The 22,919-nt window shown below is 50.2% G+C and overlaps 3 protein-coding genes across 3 annotated transcripts; 2 read left to right on the plus strand and 1 right to left on the minus strand.

Moving 5' to 3' along the window:
• The first annotated feature begins 1,259 nt into the window (after positions 1-1,259).
• Positions 1,260-3,885, plus strand: Rln3 (relaxin 3). Its single transcript, XM_027406193.2, has 2 exons — positions 1,260-1,824; positions 3,214-3,885. The coding sequence occupies exons 1-2, from the start codon at positions 1,638-1,640 to the stop codon at positions 3,450-3,452; spliced, it is 426 nt and encodes a 141-aa protein (XP_027261994.1). The 5' UTR covers positions 1,260-1,637; the 3' UTR covers positions 3,453-3,885.
• A 132-nt stretch (positions 3,886-4,017) lies between these two features.
• Positions 4,018-17,377, plus strand: Il27ra (interleukin 27 receptor subunit alpha). The gene is made up of 14 exons (XM_035442559.1): positions 4,018-4,099; positions 4,336-4,453; positions 5,373-5,530; positions 5,641-5,798; positions 7,472-7,626; positions 7,723-7,798; positions 10,337-10,520; positions 10,612-10,800; positions 14,138-14,239; positions 14,318-14,476; positions 16,144-16,269; positions 16,632-16,722; positions 16,851-16,944; positions 17,045-17,377. Exons 1-14 carry the CDS (start codon positions 4,018-4,020, stop codon positions 17,219-17,221), a joined length of 1,869 nt encoding a protein of 622 aa, XP_035298450.1. The 3' UTR covers positions 17,222-17,377.
• A 595-nt stretch (positions 17,378-17,972) lies between these two features.
• On the minus strand, positions 17,973-21,318 carry Palm3 (paralemmin 3). Its single transcript, XM_035441405.1, has 4 exons — positions 21,167-21,318; positions 20,975-21,059; positions 20,032-20,077; positions 17,973-19,901 (listed from the first exon to the last, which is right to left on the minus strand). The coding sequence occupies exons 1-4, from the start codon at positions 21,280-21,282 to the stop codon at positions 18,208-18,210; spliced, it is 1,941 nt and encodes a 646-aa protein (XP_035297296.1). The 5' UTR covers positions 21,283-21,318; the 3' UTR covers positions 17,973-18,207.
• Between the last annotated feature and the right edge of the window lie 1,601 nt (positions 21,319-22,919).

Here is a 22,919-nt window from a genome sequence, read left to right on the forward strand (position 1 = left end):
TGTATGTATATATGTGTGTGTGTGTGAGTATGTGTGTGTGTATATGTGTGTATGTATATATGTGTGTGTGTGTGAGTATGTGTGTGTGTGTGTGAGTATGTATATATGTGTGTGTGTATGTGTGTGTGAGTATGTATATATGTGTGTGTGTATGTGTGTGTATGTATATATGTGTGTGTGTGTGTGAGTATGTGTGTGCATATGTGTGTATGTATATATATATGTGTGTGTGTGAGTATGTGTGTGTGTATATGTGTGTATGTATATATGTGTGTGTGTGTGTGTGTGTGAGTATGTGTGTGTATATGTGTGTGTGTGTGAGTATGGATATATGTGTGTGTGTATGTGTGTGTGTGTGTGAGTATGTATATATGTGTGTGTGTATGTGTGTGTATGTATATATGTGTGTGTGAGTATGTATATATGTGTGTGTGTGTGTGTGTGTGTGAGTATGTATATATGTGTGTGTATGTGTGTGTATGTATATATGTGTGTGTGAGTATGTATATATGTGTGTGTGTGTGTGTGTGAGTATGTATATATGTGTGTGTGTATGTGTGTGTATGTATATATGTGTGTGTGTGTGTGAGTATGTATATATGTGTGTGTATGTGTGTGTATGTATATATGTGTGTGTGTGTGTGTGAGTATGTATATATGTGTGTGTGTGTGTGTGAGTATGTATATATGTGTGTGTGTATGTGTGTGTATGTATATATGTGTGTGTGAGTATGTATATATGTGTGTGTGAGTATGTATATATGTGTGTGTGTGTGTGTATGTATATATGTGTGTGTGTATGTGTGTGTATGTATATATGTGTGTGTGAGTATGTATATGTGTGTGTGTGTGTGAGTATGTATATATGTGTGTGTATATGTGTGTGTGAGTATGTGTGTGTGTGTGTGAGTATGTATATATGTGTGTGTGTATGTGTATGTATGTATATATGTGTGTGTGAGTATGTGTGTGTGTGTGTGAGTATTATGTAGAGCATGTGCATGCAGGTTCCACAAGAGGCCAGATGGGGGTATCAAATTCCCTGTAACTAGAGTTACAGGAGCTGTGAGCTTCCTGCTTTGGTTGCAGGGAAACCAAACTCAGGCCACCTGGAAGAACAGGATGCCTCATAGGTAGAGGATGGCACTGGAGTGCCATCTCTCCAGCTCCAGTGGGGCTCTTGATGCTGGGGTTTGAGGCTGGCAAGGCTAGAAGATTCTGCCTATGAATGAAAATAAATAAGAAGGAAGAAAGAGAGAGAGAGAGAGAGAGAGAGAGAGAGGAAGAAAAGAAGAAGAAGAAGAAGAAGAAGAAGAAGAAGAAGAAGAAGAAGAAGAAGAAGAAGAAGAAAAGTAAGAAAGGCGGTGACTTACTTATATAATAATCCCCAGCACTTAATAATAGATGAAGCAGAACTTCTCCGGTGTGGAAGGTGACAGAGAGCTGAGCCGTGTCATCCTGTCCAAACGAAAGGTTATCTCTTGGCAAGGAGATGGTAAAGGTCAGGTTGCTGACTGTCTCCCTTCTGCTAGAAAGATAACTCAGGTCAGTGGGCAGGGCCGAGAGCCAGTGTGTATAAATGGGGGACAGAGGTGGTGCAAGGAGAGCCACCTCGGTTGCAGGCATCTCAGCTGAGCATGGCAACCCTCCGGCTGCTGCTGCTGGCTTGCTGGGCTCTCACTGGGGCTCTGCAGCTGCAGGCTGATGCGAGGCCAGCGCCCTATGGGGTGAAGTTGTGCGGCCGAGAATTCATCCGTGCGGTCATCTTCACCTGCGGGGGCTCACGATGGCGCCGGGCGGACACCTTGGCCCACAACACTCTTGGTGAGTGGGGGGTGGGGGGCAATCAACCTGGAACAGGTGGTCAGATGGGCACATAGCCAAAACAGAGGAGGAGTTGTATGAGCCAGGCATGGTGTACACTGAACTTCTAAACACTTGAAAGGTGGAAGCAGAAGTTTCCCACATTTAAGGGCAGCCTGGGATACAGATTAAGACCCAGTCTTAAAATTTATAGAAAAGAAAGGAGGTGTGGTAGAATACAGTCCCTGTCCAGCCACGTGCAGTGGGAACACCTACCTGGCCTGAGCTTCCCTGGGACTGGGGTGGTACAAATGCAGACTTAAGATGGAAGCCAGCCATCCTGGGTTTGGCAGCAGGGGTGTGACAGTGGGAGTCATCAGGCCACCCTTTTGCTGAGTCCTGGCTGTGTGGAGCATGGCACCAAGCACGGAGCAGAAGTGTCTGATCTCCATGGATGAGGGCAGCAGGTTTTCGAGGCCAGTCAGCAGACAGGGAGGGGGACTTGATCTTGCCACCTCCTGGCCCCTCTAGCCCCTGCTGCCTCTTGCAGATACAGTTCCTGGTGAAATGGAAGACACAGTGGGTGAGGTCTGGCAGAATTCTTTACAGGGCAGACAATTTAGTGTGATTGGAATAAGAGAGGCCAGGAGAGTGCAGCTCCTTAGAGGCAAGGGGAATGATGAAGGTTCACACTGGGCTTGATGGCATATGGCTAGAATCCCAACACTCTGGGAAGCTGAGGCAGAATGGTCGTGTGTCCCAGGGCAGTCTGAGACCTTTTCTCAAAAAACAAAAAATGGGGCAAGATGGTGATGAATGGATCGATAATCTATAGATAGATGATGGATGTGTGTGCAGGCAGGAGTGTGCCTGGTTAAAACAGTAGCTCCATGGCCAAATGGCTGTGTCCTCACTGAGGAGTGGTGCTCACATTTGGATAGTGGGTGGCAATGGGCACAGCTCAGGGGCTGTCCCTGAGAGGACCAAAGAAGCTAATGTGATAAACTATCAGGACTGCCAACAAATGATTAGGGTTCTCTTGAGGGTTGTTGTGTGTCCAATATTATTGTGCTTTACTGGTGTTGCATTTCCCACTCGTGATAAAACCAAAGAGAGTAGGAGTTCTTCTCTCTGCCCACTTCTCAGAAAAGAAAACCAAGCCTCAGAGAAGCAATCTCATTTATGACTCTAATTTAGGGAGCTTGGCTTCCAGATGCATAACTTTCATCTACTGGTCCACATTAAATAAAGAATAGCATGAAATCTGTGACAGGAAACTCAGGCTTAGTACTGAAACTGGTAACAAACTGCAAGAAATGAAATTTTGAACAGCAACCTTGATCCTGGTCAGACTGGAGCCGGCATTCTGAGGTGGCAGTTCTGAGCCCTAATGTTTCCTTTGCTTCGCAGGGGACTTCTTCCCTGATGCAGAAGCCAATACCAACAACCTGGAGAGCGAACTGGACGAAGCTGTGGGCTCCAGCGAGTGGCTGGCCCTGACCAAATCCCCCCAGGCCTTCTATAGCGGTCGGCCCAGCTGGCAAGTGTTGTCTGGAGTGGTTCGGGGCAGCAGAGATGTCCTGTCTGGCCTTTCCAGCAGCTGCTGCGAGTGGGGCTGTAGCAAGAGCCAAATTAGTAGCTTGTGCTAGGACCCCGGTTGGGCGATAAGGAAGCAGTCGTGCCTCCAACCTGCTGTCTGCTGTGCGAGGATCACAAGCATTCCTCCAGGCAAGGCATGGGAGCCTCTGTGGTCTCTTCACAGACCCTCTGCCGAAACTTTTCCCATCTTGTTCCGAGCCACACCCCTACCCAGCCAAACAGAAACTTGATCTTCATGGCTGAGTTGTTTCCCTGCCCAATCCCAGTCCCCCCGAGCCCGGCTGCAGCCAGGTGGCTACCTACCCAAACTGGCCACACTGAACAACCTGTCTGGTCCTAATTGCCACCTCTGTTTCCCCGGCCAGTGCAACCTGCCCCTTATTTCTTCAGTCCCCACTCCAAAGAACTCTGCTGCTGACACCAGGGCTGGGGACACGGGGTCCCCAGTACTCAGACTTTCCAACCACAAAATAAAGGTGCAATTCTGAGCATTTGCACGCGTGCGTGTCATTGCTGGGGGTGGGCGGATTTGAGGACTTCCCGCCAGGGGCGGGCTATCTTCCTTCTCAGGCTGCGGAGCCCGGGGCTTGGCGGTTTCTGTTGTCTCTGGGAGTCATGGTCGGGTCCCGGGTTGCGCTCCTCACGCCGTTGGAGCTGCTGCTGCTGCTGCCACTGCTGCTCGGGACGCGGCCCCACGGTGAGAGGCTTGCTGAGTGGCCAGCTTGGGGCTTGTAGGGCGTTGGGGACTGGGCGACAACAGGATGTAACAGGATGGGGAGGGGCTCCGGACTCGCTCCGCGCCATCCCAGCACGTGCCAGGCCCTGGGCTCCAGTTTGGCACCCCCGCGCAGGAGAAGGGGACACATCCACAGCCCGGTATGCTTAGGCCCCAGAACTTGATTGTGGCTCTCCCGGCCCTCTGCGCCCCCGCAGGCAGCCCTGGCCCACTGCAGTGCTACAGCGTCGGCCCCTCGGGAATCCTGAACTGCTCCTGGGAAGTTCAGAGCGACCTGGAGACTCCACCTGTGCTGTGCCTCCAGAGTCAGAAGTAGTGAGTACCCTGGAGTGGTCTGGGGAAACTGAGGCTCAGCAAGTGGACACTCAGATTTCAACTGGCTTTGGTTAAGAGGACCCAGAGTCCAGCCGCTGGAAATTCCTTCCACACTACTTTCAAGCCAGGTCCCACCCATTTCCTTACTGAATAACTCTGGGCTAGTTACCTTCTCTAAGTGCCTCCGTGACAGTAATGACAGCACGTGCTCCCTTGATTGATTCTGTTCATCAATGCAGTCGGCACGTGGCAAAGAAAAAGGTGTGTAGTACTAGGAGGCTTAGATTTCTGTTGGACGATGTCAGGCAAGTAGCTTAACTTTTTAAAAGCAGTTTAGTTCAATCTGAGAACCAGTCTAAGCTGGCATAGTGACACGCACCTATAACCCCAGAACCTGGAAGATGGAGCAGGAAGATTAGGAGTTCAAAGCCAACCAGTGGCCAGCCTGGGCTACATGAAATACTGTCTCAAAATCAGTCTAGTGCTTGGAATCAGAACAATGAAAGCTGGACCTGGTGTGGTGCAGGGTGGGGATGTCTGTCTGAAAACTCCATTTAATTGGGCTAAGTAAGGGACAGTGAAAAGGGCTTTGGGAGGAGGCATGGAGGAGGGCCTGCTTTCTGAGACAGGGTCTTACTGTGTGAAGCTGGCCTCTAACGATTCTCCTGCTTCCATCTCTGGTGCGCTGAGGCGGCAGGAGTCACAGTCACCTGACCCACTATTGAGCTCTTTCAACTGCATGTGTATTGCATACATTTTGCAGAAGAGGAATAGAGAAATGAAGTCACTTGCCTCAGGCCACACCTCTTTGAAACAGAGCAGGGCTTCAAACCCCAGCAGAGCAGAATGAGGGCATGGTCAATGCAGGGGTGCTTAGCCTGTGCCAACCTGTGTCTCTCCCCTGTATGTCTCTTCACAGCCATTCCAACAGAACCCAGGAGGTGAAGGTGCCTTCCAGGCAGAGCTGGGTGACCATCCCCCGGGAACAGTTCACCATGGGTGACACACTCCTCATTTGGGGAACACAAGAGGGCCAACCTCTCTGGTCCCCTGTCCTTGTGAACCTGGAAACCCAAAGTAACTCGGTGGGAGGGTGAGGCATAGTGCCGGGTGGGATGAGGGGAAGTGGGGTGTCGGGAGGGTGGCTAGAGGCCCTAGCTCAGTGCACTCTGGCCTCCTATTTGCAGTGAAGCCAGACACCCCCCGGCTCCTCCCTAATGTGGAGTTTTATGAGGATGAATCCCTGGAGGCCACTGTGCCATGGGACACACCCCTGTGGCCATCTCATAAGGTTCTCATCTGTCAATTCCAGTACAAAAGATGCCAGGAGAAACAGTGGACCCAGGTGAGTGGGGGGAGCTTCATCCCCACCCTATCTCTGGTAGATGGGATAGCACCCCAAGTCCTAGAGAACACAGGCTCATTTGGCACCCGTCACAGAGTTATCCCCAAACTCACATACAAGGCCTCACAAGCAACTTTGTTCACTTGCTTCTTGTGTTTTGAGATAGAGTCTGTCTATGTAGCCATGCAGCCAGTCAAGCTGGCCTCAAAGCCATGATCCTCCAGTCTCAGCCCAAGTTTCACTGTGTGGTCCTGGCTAGCCTGAAACTCACTGAGATCCACCTACCTCTGCCCCCCACCCCATGTTGGGATTAAAGCTATACCTGAATGAATATCTTGATCAGTTAAAAACTTTGTCTCAGGCTAGAGAGATGGCCCAGCAGTTAAGAGCACTGGCTGCTCTTCCAGAGGTCCTGAGTTCAATACCCAGCACCCACATGGTGACTCACAACTATCTATAATGAGATCTGATGCCCTCTTCTGGCAAGTAGGTATACGTGCAGAGCACCCACACATAATTATAAGTAAATAAAATTTAAGATAAAAAATTTTGTCTCAAAACAAATGAACAAAAACCCCAAACAAACCATAGACTACAACTTGGAAGTTCACTCAGCATCAAAGTGCTTGACACACAGAAGTGAGGTCCTGAGGTCCCAGCACTCGTGTAAAAAAGACAGGCATGGTGGCACTATGTAGCCTCCCTCAGAAAAGGCAGACACAGGTGTGTCCCAGGACTTATGAGCATCCAGGCTAGCAAATGAGTCAGTGAGAGACCTTGTCTCAAAATGAAGTGGAGGCGAGTGAGATGACCTAGATGCAAGCTTTACCACCTGAGTTCGATTTATGGGACCCACATAAAGAGCAGGAGAGAACCTTACTCCATACTCATCCTCTAACCGCCCCCATAGTATACTGTATACCCATAATGTATTCGTATACACAATAATAAATAGAGTTAAAAATAGTAAGATGTTGCGGGGCCTTGGTGGTGCACGCCTTTAATCCCAGCACTCGGGAGGCAGATCTCTGTGAGTTCGAGGCCAGCCTGGTCTCCAGAGCAAGTGCCAGAACAGGCTCCAAAAGCTACACAGAGAAACCCTGTCTCGAAAAAACAAACAACAACAACAACAAAAAAGTAAGATGTTGATCTACAGAGGAAGCCACTTAACATCAACACCTGTACACACACACACACACACACACACACACACACACACACACACATAAACACATACACACTCACACACATAAACACATACACATACATACACACACACATAAATACATACACACACACATAAACACATACACACACACAAACACATACACACACACACATACACACATACACACACACACTCACACACATAAACACATACACATACATACACACACATACATAAACACATACACATAAACACACACACACACAAACACATATACATACATACACACACACACACAAACACATACATACACACACACACACACATACACACCTACACATACACACACACATACACACACACACAGGCTTGCTGTAACTACTCAGTGCTAGAGGGCTTGCTCAGCCTGTGCCAGACCCAGGGCTACACACAGCGTTGGAAAAAGAAGAAGAAAGTCTCCTCAGCACAGAGGGCTGCCCCATCACTTTCCCTTTCCTTTACCCAGCTGGAGCCACAACTGAGGACGAACTTGATGACTCCTGTTGTGATGCAGAACCTGGAACCTGGCACCAGCTACCAGGTGTCAGGCCGCTGCCGAGTGGAGAGCGGATATCCATGGGGCGAGTGGAGCCGGGACCTGTCCTTCCAGACGCCCTTCCTGGGTGAGGGTGTCTCCATTTGTCTTGCACTTCTGGGCCCCCCATAGGCCAGGCAGCCTTGTCCATCTAACTGTACCTGCCTTTCCCCCTCCTCCTCATCTCCGGAAGATGTGTGGGTATCCGGCACCGTTTGTGAGACATCTGGCAAACGAGCAGCCCTGCTTCTCTGGAAGGTAAGTCTGCAGGGGTTTGGGAACGCCCAAGCAGCAATGGCCTCCTCTGCTGCCCCCTGGAGGTTATTTCCTGGATTGCAGGGGTCTCTTGCAGCGCTGGGTGCCAGCGAAGTCTCCACCACCACCACCAACCTGTGAGAAATCTGAGGTGTTGAGTGGGATCCAGTGTCCCAGGCAGGAGGCAGCAGATATGAAAGTCTAGACTTAGGACATGATCTCAGTGCAGCTTGGCAAGGTGTAACACTTGTCCTGATAAGTCCCGTGCTGCCATCACAGAGGTGGTAAAAGAGGGTGTCACAGTCCTCCTGACTCAAGGTGGCTTGTGATCCCAGCTGCTCAAAAGGCCAAGGCAGGAAGACCGCATGTTCAAGACTAGCCAGAGTGACTTCAAGGTCAGGGCATCTTAGTCTGAAAAACAAAAAAGATTTGAAAGGGGGGCTTAAGAGTGGAGAGATGGCTCAGCAGTTAAAAGCACTGGCTGCTCTTCCAGAGGACCCGGGTTCAATTCCCAGCACCCACATAGCAGCTCACCACTCTCTGTAGAACTGGTGATCTCAGTTCCAGGAGATCTCACACCCTCACACAGACAAACGTGCAGGCAAAACACCAATGCACGTAAAATAGAATAAGATATAAAAGTCAGAATACTAGGTAAGAATGTACAAGGTCCCAGGGTCCATGCCCAACAATGAAAAAAAATATACTATTGAACAGATAATGTCTGCTGGCCATGGCTGAACTCTGCAAGTAATAAGTGAACCTTGAGCCACACAACCAAAACCAAGCATTTATTTCCACATGTGTTTATGCATGAGTCCATGCAGATGTGTGAGTGTATGCATGCATGTAAAAGTGTATATGTGTGGATGCACGTGTGTGCATTTATACTCTCTAACCCACAGAGATCCACCTGCCTTTATCTCCTAAGTTGTGGTATTGACTCTGTTAGATATTGCTCCTTGCTTGAGTTTTCTGGAATCACTTAAACTGTTACACATTCCCATCCTTGTAAGTTTCCACTGGGGATGAAGTAACAAAGCCACAAGGGAGGGAGCCGGAGGTGTGCAACAGAACAGGAACCTTTAATGAATATTTCAAAGCTCTTAGGTCCTGCTGGGATGCAGTCCAGAAGTGCAGCTTCCCTAGAATGTCTGAGGTTGTGGGTTCTGTCTGCAGCACTGAGTGAGAGACGTGACAGTGCCTCTGTATACCAGCAGTGGGGAGGTAGAAGCAGGAAGACCAAGGACCTAGTTCAAGGTCATCCTTGACTATATATTGGGTTTGAGGCCGGCCTTCTATTTGTGAGGTCCTGTTTCAAAGAAAAGAGAGACACAAGGGATGAAGTGCTGAGGCAAGCCAGAAGAGTTCAATCTCAGGAGCCATGTAGAAAGCTGGATGTGGAGCTGCAAAGATGGCTCAGCCCTGGCTGCTCTTGAACAGGACCCAGCTTCAGTTCCCAGAACCCACATCTCAGATCACAACCGAAGCTCCAATTCCCGGGGATCCATGCTGTCTTCTGGTCTCTGAGGGTACACTTACACACAGCAGTCACACACACACATTCACACAAAATAGAAATAAAAGAATTTGATATTTAAGATAAACGTTAGTGGGGCCGGAGAGAAGGTGCAGCGGTTAGAAGAGCTTACCACTCTTGCAGAGAGTGTGAGCTTGAGGCTAAACTACCACACCAGGCAGCTCTCAACTTCCATAACCCCAGCTCCAGGGAACCCTCTGGCTCCTTTGGTGCTGAAGTCATGTGCACATACCCCAACACACACAAAATCTTGAAAAATATAAATATTTGTGTATGTGCATGGGTGTTCATATGTGTTTAGGTGTGTATGAAGAGGCCAGAGGACATTTGTCTTTCCTCAGGCTCTGACCACCATGTTTTTTGAGACATGGTTTTTCACTTTTCCTGTAGCTTACCACCAGGGTAGGCTGGCTGGCCAGTGAGTTCCAGGGATCCACTTGTCTCTACCAATTACTTTACCAACTAAGCCATCTCCCCGGCCCTGAATTTAAATATTTAAAAAAAAATCAAGTCAGCAAACTCAAGTGCCAGGACCAGGGTGTTGTTGTCACTGCTGCTGCTGTTGTTCTGTTTTTAAAGTCTTGTCTGATTGGTACCTAAACCAGGATTGGTGAGAACAGAATGAGGCAGGGCCATAGGTGCAGGATCAAAGTTATCTTTATGTAAAGTTGGTACCCAGATTGCTACAGATTTAGTTTTGTTTCCTAAGACAGGGTCACATATAGCCCAGGCTGGCCTGAAACTTGTGGCAACTCCTCCTGCCTCTGCCTCCTGAGTACTGAGATTGTAGATCTCAGTACTCCAGGCTCCCCCTTAAACTTTATACCCTCAGAGGTGTCTCCTTTCCCTCCCCAGCCCCTTCTCTGAGATTCAGTGTCTACCTCCATAAGCTGGGACTCACGAGCTGCCACACTGCCTGACTTCACAGGAGCCTTGCCATCATAAATAGTGGGTACTCAACAGAATGGGGGGCTGCTAACCATAACATTTCCTCCCCTCAGGACCCAGGACCCTGTGTGCAAGTGACTTACAGAGTCTGGTTTGGGGTTGGAGATGTTGCTATGACTCAAGAAGAGGTCCCTTGCTGCAAGTCCTCCATCCCCACACTGATGGAGTGGGCTGCAGTATTCACTGCCAACACCACCAACAGGACACTTCTCACCAACCTGTCTTTGGTCTGCTTGGGTAAAACAACACGAATGACCTCTGCCCATCACCTTGGGGGACAAGCTAGCCTTCCTGAAAGAACAGTTAAGATGTCTCCTTCTGCTTCCAGCTCCAGAATCTGCCCCCCAAGATGTGGTGGTCAGCAGCATTGATGGGGGCCCAGGGCTACTGGTGACCTGGCGACAAGGGACCATGGAACCATGGGAGTATGTGGTGGACTGGGCTCAAGATGGTGACAGCCTGGACAAGCTAAGCTGGTTCCGTCTTCCTAGTGAAAACCTCAGCACTTTGTTACCAGGTTAGGCCCTGGGAAGCTGGGATTCCATCTACAACAGTACATGTGCTGTTGCTATAACAGAGCACCTGGGGCTGACACTTTTTTATAAAGAGATTTATTTAGCTCACAGTTTTGGGGGCCTCAGAACACGGTGCTTCATCTACTGACCCTAGCGGTTCCGTTCTGGCTATGGTGCCCTGGTGGGAGTCTGTGCCAGAGGGAGGTCACCTGTAGACCTGGGACCAGATATGGTTCAAATTGGGGAAACTCCAGAGGTCATCAAAGGCTTTCAGACTGAGGCATGGTATTTGGACGCGGGCCTCAGGTATAAAGGGAGAAAATGAGGCGTTGGCAGGGAAACATAGGTCAGATGCTGAAGCTTGCACTGATGAAAAGAGGAGTCCTAGCCTGTGGTGGTCTACACCTGTACTCAGGAAGTTGAGGCAGGATGATCACTATTTACTAACTTTAGGACAGCCTGGGTGAGGGGAAGAGAGGAGGAGAAAGGGAGAATGAGGGAGGGAAGGAGGGAAGAGGAATGAGAAATGAGGGAGGTGAAGGAAGGGGGAGGGGCAGTAGAAGGAGAAAGGAGGGAGGGATAATGATTCTGGATCACTCCTCCTTTGGCCCACTTTGCAGGCACACCACTGTCTTGAGAGGAGTATCACTCATATGCAGGTCTGTGGCCCTGCCTCTCAGTGGCCTGCACTTTTATTTCCTGGCCTTGGGGCAAAATCACACTGTAGCCACTTACTAACAGAGCAACATGCCTGAGCACAAATGCTGGAGAATGCCCTTCAGGAGCAGCCCTGGACCAGCAACAAAGAGGGCTGAACTATGCGCTCTGCTTCCCTGCATTGAGCTGCAGAGCCTGGCTTCCCTGCTTTCCCTACTTTGAGGACTTACTTATTTTATATTTTTTTATTTACTTATTTTTGTTTGTTTTTTTGAGAAAGGGTTTCTCTGTGGAATAGCCCTGGCTATCCTGGAACTCCCTCTGTAGACCAGGCTGGCCTCGAACTCACAGAGATCTGCCTGCCTCTGCCTCCTGAGTGCACCACCACTGCTGCCCTGATACTTATTTTATTTTATTTTATTTTATTGAGATTATAATATAATTGCACTTGTCCTTTCCCTCTCCTCCCCCAAAACCCTCCATACACTCCTCCTTGCTCTCTTTCAAATTCACAGCCTCTTGTTTTCATTAGTTACTATGCATGCATATACGTGTATACATGTATTTATACACATATAGTCTGCACTATATGTCTATATATACTGCTCAGTCTGTATAGTGTTACTTGAATGTCTTCAGGCTGACCATTTGGTATTGCTCAACCACTTGCTGTGCTCTTCCCTGGGAAGAGGATTCCCCCGATCTCCGCACTCCTTAGTGGACTGCAGTTCTTTGTGTAGGGCTTAGGCACCCATGGGTTTTTCCCCATCCGCTTTGGCGAGTCTGTTGGTGTCGTCCTTGTTCAGCTCACATTTGGGCAGTCACACCAGAGAGACTTCACAGGCGCAACTTTTGACTTCTCTAGGAGACACAGTCCGCAGGAAACTCCCTGACGCTCCAGCTCTTAAATCTTCCTGCCTCTTCTTCCTCAGTGCCCTGTGAGCTAAGGCTCACGAGTGTTTTGTAGTCCAGTCTCCACTTGAGACTGGACTCCCCAAATCCACATTTTGTTTGGTTTTACTCTTAAGATCTTTTGGGTTTACTCTTAAGATCTTAAAACATTTTAATTATGCATCCGTGTGTATGTGTGCATGGATGCTATGTGTCTGTGTTTATGTGCGCATGGGTGCAGGTACTCTCAGAAGCTCCTGGAGCTGGAGTTACATACATGGTGCTGGAAACCAACCCTGGGCCCTCTGTAAGTGCAATGTTCTCTCTAAGAGAGAGAACTATGGAGATAGCTCTCCAGATCCTTGTTTTATTTAATTTTCTTTATAATTTTTTATTGTTTTTTCAAAACATGGTTTCTCTGTGTAGTCCTGGCTGTCTTAGAACTCACTCTGTAGACCAGGCTGGTCTCAAACTCACCTACTCTGTCTCCCAGTGCTGAGAATAAAGGTATGTGCCACCATGCTTGGCTCCTTATTCTATTTTATTTTTGTTACAGGGTCTCAATATATATTTCTGGCAGTCCTGGAACTAACTCTTAGACCAGGCTGGCCTTGAACTCATAGAGATCCACCTGCTTCTGCCTCCTGAGTGCTGGCTTTAAAGGTATTAGCTATGATACCTGGTTTCTTATTCTCTATTTGTGTGTGCCAAGTGGTGGTAGCGTATGCCTTTAATCTCAGTACTCGGGAGGCAGATGCATATGAATCTCTGTGAGTTTGAGGCCAGCCTGGTCTACAGAGTGAGTTCCAGGACAGTCAGGGCAACACAGAGAAATCCTGTCTCAAAACAAAACAAAACAAAAACAAAAACCCAATTTCTTTTTTGTGTGTGTATGAATGTGTGTTCCAAGTGCTTACAGTACCCATGGAGACCAGAAGAAGATGTTAGATCCCCTGAACTGGAGTTGTAGATGGTTGTGAGCTGCCGTGTGGGTGCTGGGAACATAACCTGTGTCCTCTAGAAGAGCAGCCAGTGCTCTTAACCACAGAACCATCTCTGCAGCTCTTTAATCATTTTTTCATTTTTTAAACTGTCTCACTGTGCAGCTCTGCCTGGCTGGAACTCCTTGTGTAGATCAGGCTGGCCTGGACTAAAGGTGTGTATCACACACCCAGATATTATTTTAGTTTTTATTCTATTCTTTTTTCTCCCCAGATAGTCTCATGTATCCCAGGCTGGCCTTGAACTGACGAGCCAATGATGATCTTGAACTTCTGATCCTCCTGTATCCACCCTTCAAGTGATGGGATGACAGGCATGTGCCCCCACATCAGTGCCTTTAATCTGAGCCCTCAGGAGCAAAGGGAGACCGGTCTCTGTGAGTTCAAGGCCTGCCAGGTCTATATAGTATGGCTGTATCAAAAATAAAATAAGAGTCTAGAGAGATGGCTCAATGGTCAAGAGAAATTCTGCTTTTATTGAGAGCCCCACTAGGGCTTTGCATAAGTTAGGCAGGCACTCTGCCAACTGAGTTACACTCTCAGCCCAGCTTTTTAGTTTTGTGTAGCCCAGCCTCAGAGTGCCACAGGTGCAAGTCACTGCACACAACTGGGACTTGTCCCCTCCTGTGCTGTTTACAGCTTGCTTACCTTTTCCCTCTAGTCTCAGGTCTCACTGGCACTTTGTGAATAGCGTCCCCCAGGGTCCAAGTGATAGTTTCTACAAGTAAGCTCTGCTTGGGGGAGGGAGGGAGGCCCAGCTGTCAATGTCCTCTTCTTCCTGTTCCCCCAGGAGATTTCGAAGGAGGGGTCCCCTATCGGCTTACAGTGACTGCAGTGTTCCCTGGGGGATTAGCTGCCGCACCCTCAGTTTGGGGATTCATTGAAGAGTTAGGTAAGAAGTGGCATTAGGGGAAGAGGGGTGGACCTCACGGAACTGCAGTAGATACTGATACACTGGGTTTCCTCACAGTACCCCTTGCTGGGCCAGCAGTTTGGCGACTCCAAGATGACCCCCCAGGGACACCTGTGATAGCATGGGAAGAGGTACCAAGACACAAGCTCCGAGGCTGGGCCACACACTATACCTTGTGCATACAGGGCAGAGCCATCCCTACTGTCTGCAAGAACGGTGAGCTTCCAGCCTCCTGTCCCTTCCTCTATCCCCAAAGACCCACCTGTCACCCACCCTGTCCCTACATTCCCAGCTCCTGGGAATTCTGTCACCAAGTTCCCAGAGGACAATAAGTCTTGGCTACTGATGAAACATTCAAGACGGAGGCTCCAGACTATCCTCGATGGCAGTGATGCATATCTGTCACATTCCATTAAGTGACAAGTATAAGAAGGATTACAGATTCTGAGATGGCTTTGTTTTTGAGAAAAAGAGGCCCAGCATTGAGCAAAGCCAAGGCACAATATGCCAAGAAATTTCTCTCAATGTCAACAGAGCTTGTAGGATTGCATGGGATTTTTATTTCCCTCTGTTCCCCTTGAGATAGGCTAATATTTTAATATAATAACAAATGCCTGAGGCTGGCGAGAGGTTCAACAGTTAAGAGCGCTGACTGCTCTTGCAGAGGTCCTGGGTTCAGTTCCCAGAACCTACATAGCAGAAAACAGCCTTTCATCTCCAGCCTCAGAGGATTTGACACCCTTTTCTGGTGTCCACTGGCACTGCATGAGCGTGGTGCACAGACAAAGGCAAAGCATCCATTCACCACCACCCACACACACAAGAAAAAATCTAAAGAACAGACTCCTTTTCAAAAGCATTGCTACTGTGTTGAGGGGGTGCCTCAGCATAGAGTTCCTGCCTGGAATTCCCCAGTGAGGGGCCAGGCCAGGGCTCAGCAAGTGTCCAGCATGTACGAAGCCCTAGGTTTTATCCCAATCACAACCGTTATTCTTTTCTTCCTAACTATAAAAGTTATCTGAACTTGTTACAAAATCTGACTCACCGGCCTGTGAAATGGCTCACCAAATTAACATCCCTGCCATTGAGTCTGACTACCTGAATTCAATCCCTGGCACCCACACTGTGGAAGGAGAGAACCAATTCCCACATGACCTCCACACTTAGGCCATCACACAGAGACTAAGTAAACAGTTACCATGGGGACACTCCAGGGGCATGTCCTCTTGCTCCTCAATCAGAAAGTGGTTTTTAACAAATACTGTGCACAGGTGGTTACGGTGGGTTTGTGAAACTTGATTTTTTTTGTCTGTTGAGACAGGGTCTCCTTTGATCTCAACCTGACCTGGAAATTGCATCCAAGGCACACATTACTGTGTCCAAGACCATTTCCTTCCTCTGCACTTTCTTGCTTCCTTGGGGATGGGGATCAAACTCAGGGCCTTGTGCACTGGAAGCAAGCAGCCAGGCAGATGACTTCCCAATGGAAGATTCACAGACACAGACAACCAAGATAGCATCTAATCAGCCACATGTCCATTAGAGCTGTGCATAAAATGAGGGTCCCTTTTAAATGAAAGGTCAGAAGATTGGTTAAGGAAGTGACAATGAACGAAATTTACAGACCAGAGGTTATCAGATGGACCCTACCACGAAGTTCAAAACCTCTATGGTGGAACGAGTGGCAAGAAATGACCTCTGACCTTCTTGTGTGTGCCATGGCATGCATATGGGCACAACCCCCAGAAAATAATGAAAGGTCACATAAATAAATAAAGAAGACTGAGACAGAGCCATGTGGAAAGTTATAGAGAAAAGAGCATGCACAGAGGTTCCAAGGCTTGATTTCACTGGTTCCCAACGTCTTTGGTTGTGTCCTTCAGTGAGCAGTAATACCCAGACTGTCACTCTGCCTAGCCTTCACTGGGGTTCCTTCGAGCTGTGGGTGATGGTGTCCACTGTTGCCGGACAGGGCCCACCAGGTCCCAGTCTTTGGCTTCACCTACCAGGTATGAGGTGGGGATGGGGCTACCTGCCCACTTCCGGCTAGGGGTGTCTTGAAGTCATAACATGGGCTTCAGTGGTGGATAGCTTTTGATGGAGAGGATTATGTATAGTATAGTACTGAGGATGGAACCCAGGACCACACCCCAAGTCTCCCTGGGGGTGCTTTGCTTCTTCTAAATGCTGAATTTTCCAGCAATGTATGTCTAGAACAGCATCTCCTCAACCCCGACTTTGCCTGTTAGCACACCTCTATACCCCAAAATGTCACCCCATTCTTCAGAATAGCTACCCCCTTAGCCCCACCCATTCCCAGACTCCTTGTTCAAGATGGCTGCATAGTCCCACCTATCCTCCCCACCCACAGATAATGAGGTCAGGTGGAAGATTCTGCCTTGGGTCCTGTCCCTGTGGAGCTTGTTCCTGATGGGCTGTGGCCTGAGCCTGGCCACTATCAGGTAAGGCTTTCAGGTATGGGTTCCCTTCCCTGGTGGGGACTCAGCAGCTAGGCCTTGGACGGGTGGCCTCGGGGCTCAGGAAGTTCATGGATTCTAGCAAATGTTTGCACTGGGTCCCTGCTGGCCAGGTGCCTCCACCAGCGACACAAGTTGCTTCCCCAGTGGATCTGGGAGAGGGTTCCTGACCCTGCCAACAGCAATTCTGGGCAACCTTACATAACGGTGAGAAAATGCCAACTGTGGGAGCACCACTCTCCAACTGGGGGATACTGGGGCAAGTGGGAGGGGAGGACTACTGAGTTTCAAGCCTCCATCTTCCCAGGAGGTGAGCCTGCCCCAGCCACCCAAGGACGGACCCATCCTGGAAGTGGAGGAGATGGAGCTGGAGGCTGTTGCTGAGCCCCCTCCAGCCTCTGCCCCCCTTCACTCTGGGTATGAGAAACACTTCCTACCCACACCGGAGGATCTGGGCCTTGGGCCTCCTGCCCCTAAGTTCTAGCCCAATCTGCTTCAGGCTGGGGGCTGTGTCCCTTCTTGGATTAGACTTTTTTTTTTTTTTTAGTTTTTTGAGACAGGATCTCACTATGTAGCCTTGGCTGGGCTGGAACTCACAGAGATTCACCTGGTTCTGCCTCCATGTACAGAAATTAAAGACTGTGCCACCAAGTTGTTGTTTTCTTTATCATGTCAGAGTCTTGATATGTGACCAAGGCTGGTCTCAAACTGTGATCCCCTGCTGCAACATCCCCAGGCTGGGACTACAGGTGTGTGTCATCTCACCCAGTCACAACCTTTGATTCTAGTAAGATCAACTTTCAAGCCTCATATAAGGAGGTGATTCCATGTCAAAAGATACATTCGAGGGGCTGAAGAAATGGCTGAGCAGTTGAGTGCCCTTGTTTTCTTGCAGAAGAACACAGTCTGGTTTCCTGGCCTAGCAGAGGACTCAGGTTCAGTTCCCAGCACCCACAGCATAGCTCAGAGTCACATGTAACCCAAGTTCTAGGGAATCCAATACCTTGTGGCCTCTGTGAGCACTGCACGCTCACACACATGAAATAAAAATAAATAAATAAGCAAGCCAGGCAGTGGTGATGCACGCCTTTAATCCCAGCATTTGGGAGGCAGAGACAGATGGATCTCTGAGTTCAAGGCTATAGAATGAGTTCCAGGATAGCCAGGCCTACACAAAGAAACTCTGCCTCAAAAAGTAAAAAACAAAACAAAAAAGACATACAGTCAGGCTGCCAGAGTGCCTTAATGTTTAATTTTCAAGTATAAAGGCTTCATTGCAGAAGGGATTCAGGGCCACAGGCAGTGGGCAAGGTGTCTAAAAGCCCAGGTGTAAGTAAACACAGGGGCCTGCTGGCTGCTGAGTACCGCCACCAGTCCTATGGTACCCTGTCTGTGCCTGGGACCTTCTGCTGGATGCCAGGCAGCGAGGTAGCTGTGAGAGGAGTAGGGTGCTGGGCGGCAGGCATAGGCTCACATGACCACACAACACTGGCACGTCTTTTGCTTAGGGCCACTAGCCTCTTTGGCCTCAGCTAGCTCAAGCTGCCGGGCAGGTGCATAGGTAGGTGCTGGGTGATCACCGGGATTGGTGCTGGACACTTCCTGATGGAGCAGTGGCTGGCCTTCCACCAGCTGCTCTGGGGCTGGGGTCTCTGCTAAGAGGGGGGTGGCATCCCCAGGGGAACCCTCACTCTCAGCACAGGGCAGAGGCTCCCTGGCTGTCTTTTCCACTGGTCCTTCTTGCTTCTCCAGGCCTTGTAGTCCTTGCTCCTCTGATGTTGGCTCCTCCTGGACCTGAAGCAGGGCTCCTGGCTGGCTGGCATCCTCCACCGTAGACCCTGCTGCTTCACTGGATTTTCCTTGCTCTTCTGGACCCACCTCTTCCTTGGCGCCTGGGGTCTTTTCTGCCTCAGATGATGGCTCACTGCCTCCTGGCTCTCTATCCAATAGCTTCTTACTTCCCCTAGTTTCTTCATCCATTGAGCCCTCACCTCCTGTCTCTCCTTCCAATAGTTTTTCACTTGCTTTTGACTCTCTGTCCAATGAGCTCTCACCATCTCTCTCCTGGTCCGGTGACTTCTCACTTCCATTTCTCTCTGGCTCAAATTGGCCCTCTGATTCTGCCTCTGTCACCAATGGCTTCCCAGTGGTGGCTGGCTCTTCCTCACCTCCCTTTTCTACTTCCAGTGGCTCTTCATCTTCCTTCACTTTCACCTCCTGCTTTTCCTCATCTGTTGCTCCCTCTGCCCGCAAGGGGCCCTCGCTGTCTTTTTTCTCCTTTTCAGCCTGGCTTTCCTCTCTTGCCTGGGCTGGCCCTGGCACCTCAGCTGCCCCACCCGTCTCCACTCTGAGCTTTTCTGCCATTCCCTTTTCTTCCATGCACTCTGATTTCTCCACTTCTCTCCTCTCCACCTCCCAGGACTCTTCACTCCCTCCTGGCTGTGCTCCCATCAAAGCTTCAGGTGCTCCCACACACCCTGCCCCTGGGGGTGCTTCCAAGCCCTCCATCAAGAGCTCCTCCCAATCTTCATTGAGGGGTACTCTCTCTACCCAAATGAAGGAAGCCTCCTCTCCTCCAGGCGCCCCCTGCCCAACACCCTCAGGACTATCTCTAGAAGCATCTTCCTCTTTTCTGGAAGTTTCGGCCTCAAATTGCTCCTGGAGCCTCAGGGAACTGATTTGTGTGGCCTCTGTATTCCTGCCTGACTCCTCTGTGACATCCGGATCACTGCCTCCCAACCCCTCCCAGACCACCTCCATCACACCCCTGCCCTCCTTCACCCAAGTGGGGAGCTTAGGGCTGCTGGTGCCCTGCTTAGCCCCGATGGCCTCCAGCACCACTTCCTCCACCTTAGCCTCCAAATCCACACCTGTGGGGTCTGTGGCACTGCTCTCAGTGGCTCTGAGCCCAGCCCAAACCACCTCCACCACACCTTCTCCTTTGGCCTTAGTGACACTCACTGGCCCTCGGCTCAGCTGCTCTGGGAAAGGGCTATGCCCAGGGCTGGGGCCATTGGCTTCAGAAGAGGCTCCTATGGCCTCAGGGGATGGCCTCAAGGCTGGCAGGACCTCAATGAGCTCCTCCCTGGGATCAGAGGGGGACTCAGGGGAAAAGCCCACTGGACCAGCTGGCAGGGAAGTTCTCTTGTCCACTTCAGTGAGGCCTGGGGGAATCAAGGGAGAGAAAGGTAGGGAGGTCAGGACAATGGGGGACAAAGAGGAACCTCATCCCAGATTCTTTTGGGTCAAGTGATCTGGAGGTCCGTACCCTAGACCTGAGATTCCAACACTTACCTGCAGGACCTGCTTCCATGGTGGGCTGAGAGAGAGGACGGGGACCCTGCAAGCAAAATAGAGACAAGGTCAAATCGGCCCTGGTTTCTACCTCCCAGATATGTTAATCAATACTATGTTAATGCTTCCTTGGCCAGCTTCTGAGGTTACCATAGACAAAGGATTTGGGGGGAGGGAGGAAGTGCTGGGATGGAACGCAGGGCCTGGTACACACAAGGCCAGTGCAGTACAGCTGAGCCATAACCCCAACCTGAAAAGACCTGATGCAATCAGACTTTAAGTTCCAATGGGAAGAGGAAACTAATAAACATAACAACAAATAGAAATACACAATGTTTGCACAATGGAAGGGGGAGAGAGAAGGAAGCAGTGATGGGAAGAAGCTGGGAGAAATCTGGGGGTGACAGTGTTTCCTGTGAGACAAGCCTGGGCAAGGCTTCTGGAGGAGAACAGAGGGGTGTGCTCTGTCCAGAGTGCTTGGTTGGAGAACATTGTTCCAGGATACATTGTAGAATATTATTAAGATATGTTACATTTGTTAATGCTGTACATTTGTTTAGCGATGCAAAGATGTGTTGCATTCTTTAATGTTGCATTTGTTTAACTCTGTGAAACAGTGTTATTTTGCCTGTCTGAAACACCTGATCGGTCTAATGAAGAGCTGACTGGTCAATGGTGAGACAGGAGAAAGGATAGCAGGGCAGTCAGAGAGAATAAATAGAGGGAGAAATCTGGGGGGAATGAAAAGAGATCTAGGAGCAAGAGAAAGAGGAGGACCCCAGGGGCCAGGTCCCAGCTATACATCAAGAGTAAAGTAGCAGTGGGTTTGACTGCACACCAAGACAGAGGCTGCATTTGAGAGAGACAGCACACCTCTGCTGAGTCCCCTTCTAACTCGGCTGGACACACCCCCTCCTCCTCACCCCTTCCTGCCCCTGCTCACCTCTTTGCGCCAGATGGGCCTTCCAGCAGGTCTGTGCTGGGCACCTGTGGACGCGCTTTGTAACAACTGCAGCTGTGACTGGAGTCTGAGGGAGAGAGGGGCTGCTGGAAGCCGGGGCAGACTAAACCTGCTCGGTTTCTGAGGGCTATCAAAGGCTGGGGCATGGCTCAAAAGCAGGGATTCCCGACTCACGAAAACAAGCTGTCTTCCAGGTTACGAATTCGGGTCTTGGCCTGTCCCTCAGGCGACTGGGGGTCCTTGGAGGCCAGGTCCTCCGGCCACTCTGGTCCTTCAGCCGCCGCATCCATGAGCCAACGTTCTCGGAGAGATTTCCTCTGGGCATGGAAAGGGAGTCCGGAGCTGGCAAGGGGAAGCCTGCCTCCCCACCCATTGCTTGCAACCGTCTAGAGGGCACATCCATCAGGCTGGGAGACATGTCCATATCTCGTCCCCCCAACACCATTCCAGCAAGCAGCCTTCCCAAGCAGAGGTACTTCATTCTTCCAGCCGCCCGGTCGACTGACCCTGCCAAGCCCAGAAAGACCTCCCAATGCGCCACCCCAGCGTTGGCCAAAGGTGCCTCTCAATACCTCCAACCTCGGAGAAGTCCTCCACCCTCCCCATACTCTTCCAGAGTGGGGGCAGCTGTCTCCATGGCTACCTTTCACCTGCCTCCTCTTCATCTCCCCTCCCAAATTGGACAGAGGTCACTATTGTTTCTCAGCCGGCCTCACAAAGACACCCCCACTTCGCTGCCAGGGCTGGAAGGGAGTCCCCAACCTTGAGCCGCTCCACACGGAGTTTCTCCTCCTCCAGCTCGCGACGCGCAGCGCTGATCTCCTCCTGCAGCCTCCGCTTCTCCTGCGCACACACAGCCCTGAGCTAAGGGCAGGCCCAGTGCCGCCCTTCGCCCGCCTCCTCGGGGCTCCCGGGACTCCCGGGGCGTCCTCCCGCGGGCGGGGGCGCAGAGCGCTGACTCAGCAGCAGGAGGGGAGGGGCGGGGCAGGACCAGGCGGCCGCGCCCTGATGCTGCGGAGGCCAAGCCCACGCCTAACGGTGGTCGGCAGATGGGGGCGTGGGGCGGGGCTTAGGGATGAGGACTAGGGTTTTGGTCTTCTAAGATGGGGAAGATGACCAGGCGAGGTGCACACGTTTGTAACCCCAAGTCTCAGGAGCGGGGTAGGTCAGTTGATCTCCACGGGTTCCAGGCCAGCCTGGACTACAAAGGGAATAGTAACTTGGAGTCTACTTTGGTCCACAGAGACCCAGTGAGAAAATAATAATAATAATAATAATAATAATAATAATAATAATAATAATATAATTTATTTTAGTTTGTCGAGACAGCGTGTTTCCTGTGTAGCTTTGGAGCCTATCCTGGAACTCAGGCTGTAGACCAGGCTGGTCTCGAACTCACAGAGATCCGCCTGCCTCTGCTTCCCGAGTGCTGGGATTAAAGGGGTGCACCACCACCACCCAGCCAGGGGATGAAAGTGTTCAAAGATGTGTGAATCTAGATGTAGAGAACTGGCTAGTGAGCTGTAGTTCAAAATGGGATGCAGAGGCGGCTCAGAGAGGCACAGGTATTCACAAAGGTGAGGCAAAGATGGGGTACAAAGATGGAAAAGTGGCAAATTGGGGTGCAGAGGTTGTGTTCAGAGACATAAATGAGGTGACAGCGCAGCGTACCTGAGCCACTTAAAGTTGGGGTGCTGAGGAGTTAGGTTCAGAGAAATGGGTGGTTAGTTAGTTAGGTGGAATACAAAAAGAGAGGGTTAGAACAATGGAGGATACAGCAGGCAACCAGAGGCTTGGTGTGCAGAGGGGCTCCAGGGTTGGGGTGTAGAAGCATGCTTCAGAAAGTTGGAGTGCTAAGAGGTAAAGTCTGAGATGAAGCTGCAAGAAGATGGGGTGCTGAGAGGAAGTCAGGGCAATGGAGCGCAAT

Source organism: Cricetulus griseus, chromosome 3, assembly GCF_003668045.3.
Source record: "Cricetulus griseus strain 17A/GY chromosome 3, alternate assembly CriGri-PICRH-1.0, whole genome shotgun sequence".
In the NCBI taxonomy this organism is placed as follows: domain Eukaryota; kingdom Metazoa; phylum Chordata; class Mammalia; order Rodentia; family Cricetidae; genus Cricetulus; species Cricetulus griseus.

Excerpts from the sequence above, each read along its gene's own strand:
- Rln3 (XM_027406193.2), top strand. The coding sequence starts at position 1,638 with ATGGCAACCCTCCGGCTGCTGCTGCTGGCTTGCTGGGCTCTCACTGGG. Across the intron at positions 1,825-3,213 it reads CTTGGCCCACAACACTCTTG|GGGACTTCTTCCCTGATGCA; the intron begins GTGAGTGGGGGG and ends TTTGCTTCGCAG.
- Il27ra (XM_035442559.1), top strand. The coding sequence starts at position 4,018 with ATGGTCGGGTCCCGGGTTGCGCTCCTCACGCCGTTGGAGCTGCTGCTG. Across the intron at positions 5,531-5,640 it reads TGTGAACCTGGAAACCCAAA|TGAAGCCAGACACCCCCCGG; the intron begins GTAACTCGGTGG and ends TCCTATTTGCAG. Across the intron at positions 5,799-7,471 it reads AGGAGAAACAGTGGACCCAG|CTGGAGCCACAACTGAGGAC; the intron begins GTGAGTGGGGGG and ends TCCTTTACCCAG.
- Palm3 (XM_035441405.1), bottom strand. The coding sequence starts at position 21,282 with ATGGATGCGGCGGCTGAAGGACCAGAGTGGCCGGAGGACCTGGCCTCC. Across the intron at positions 21,060-21,166 it reads CTGGAAGACAGCTTGTTTTC|ACTCCAGTCACAGCTGCAGT; the intron begins GTGAGTCGGGAA and ends TCTCTCCCTCAG. Across the intron at positions 19,902-20,031 it reads CATGGAAGCAGGTCCTGCAG|GCCTCACTGAAGTGGACAAG; the intron begins GTAAGTGTTGGA and ends TGATTCCCCCAG.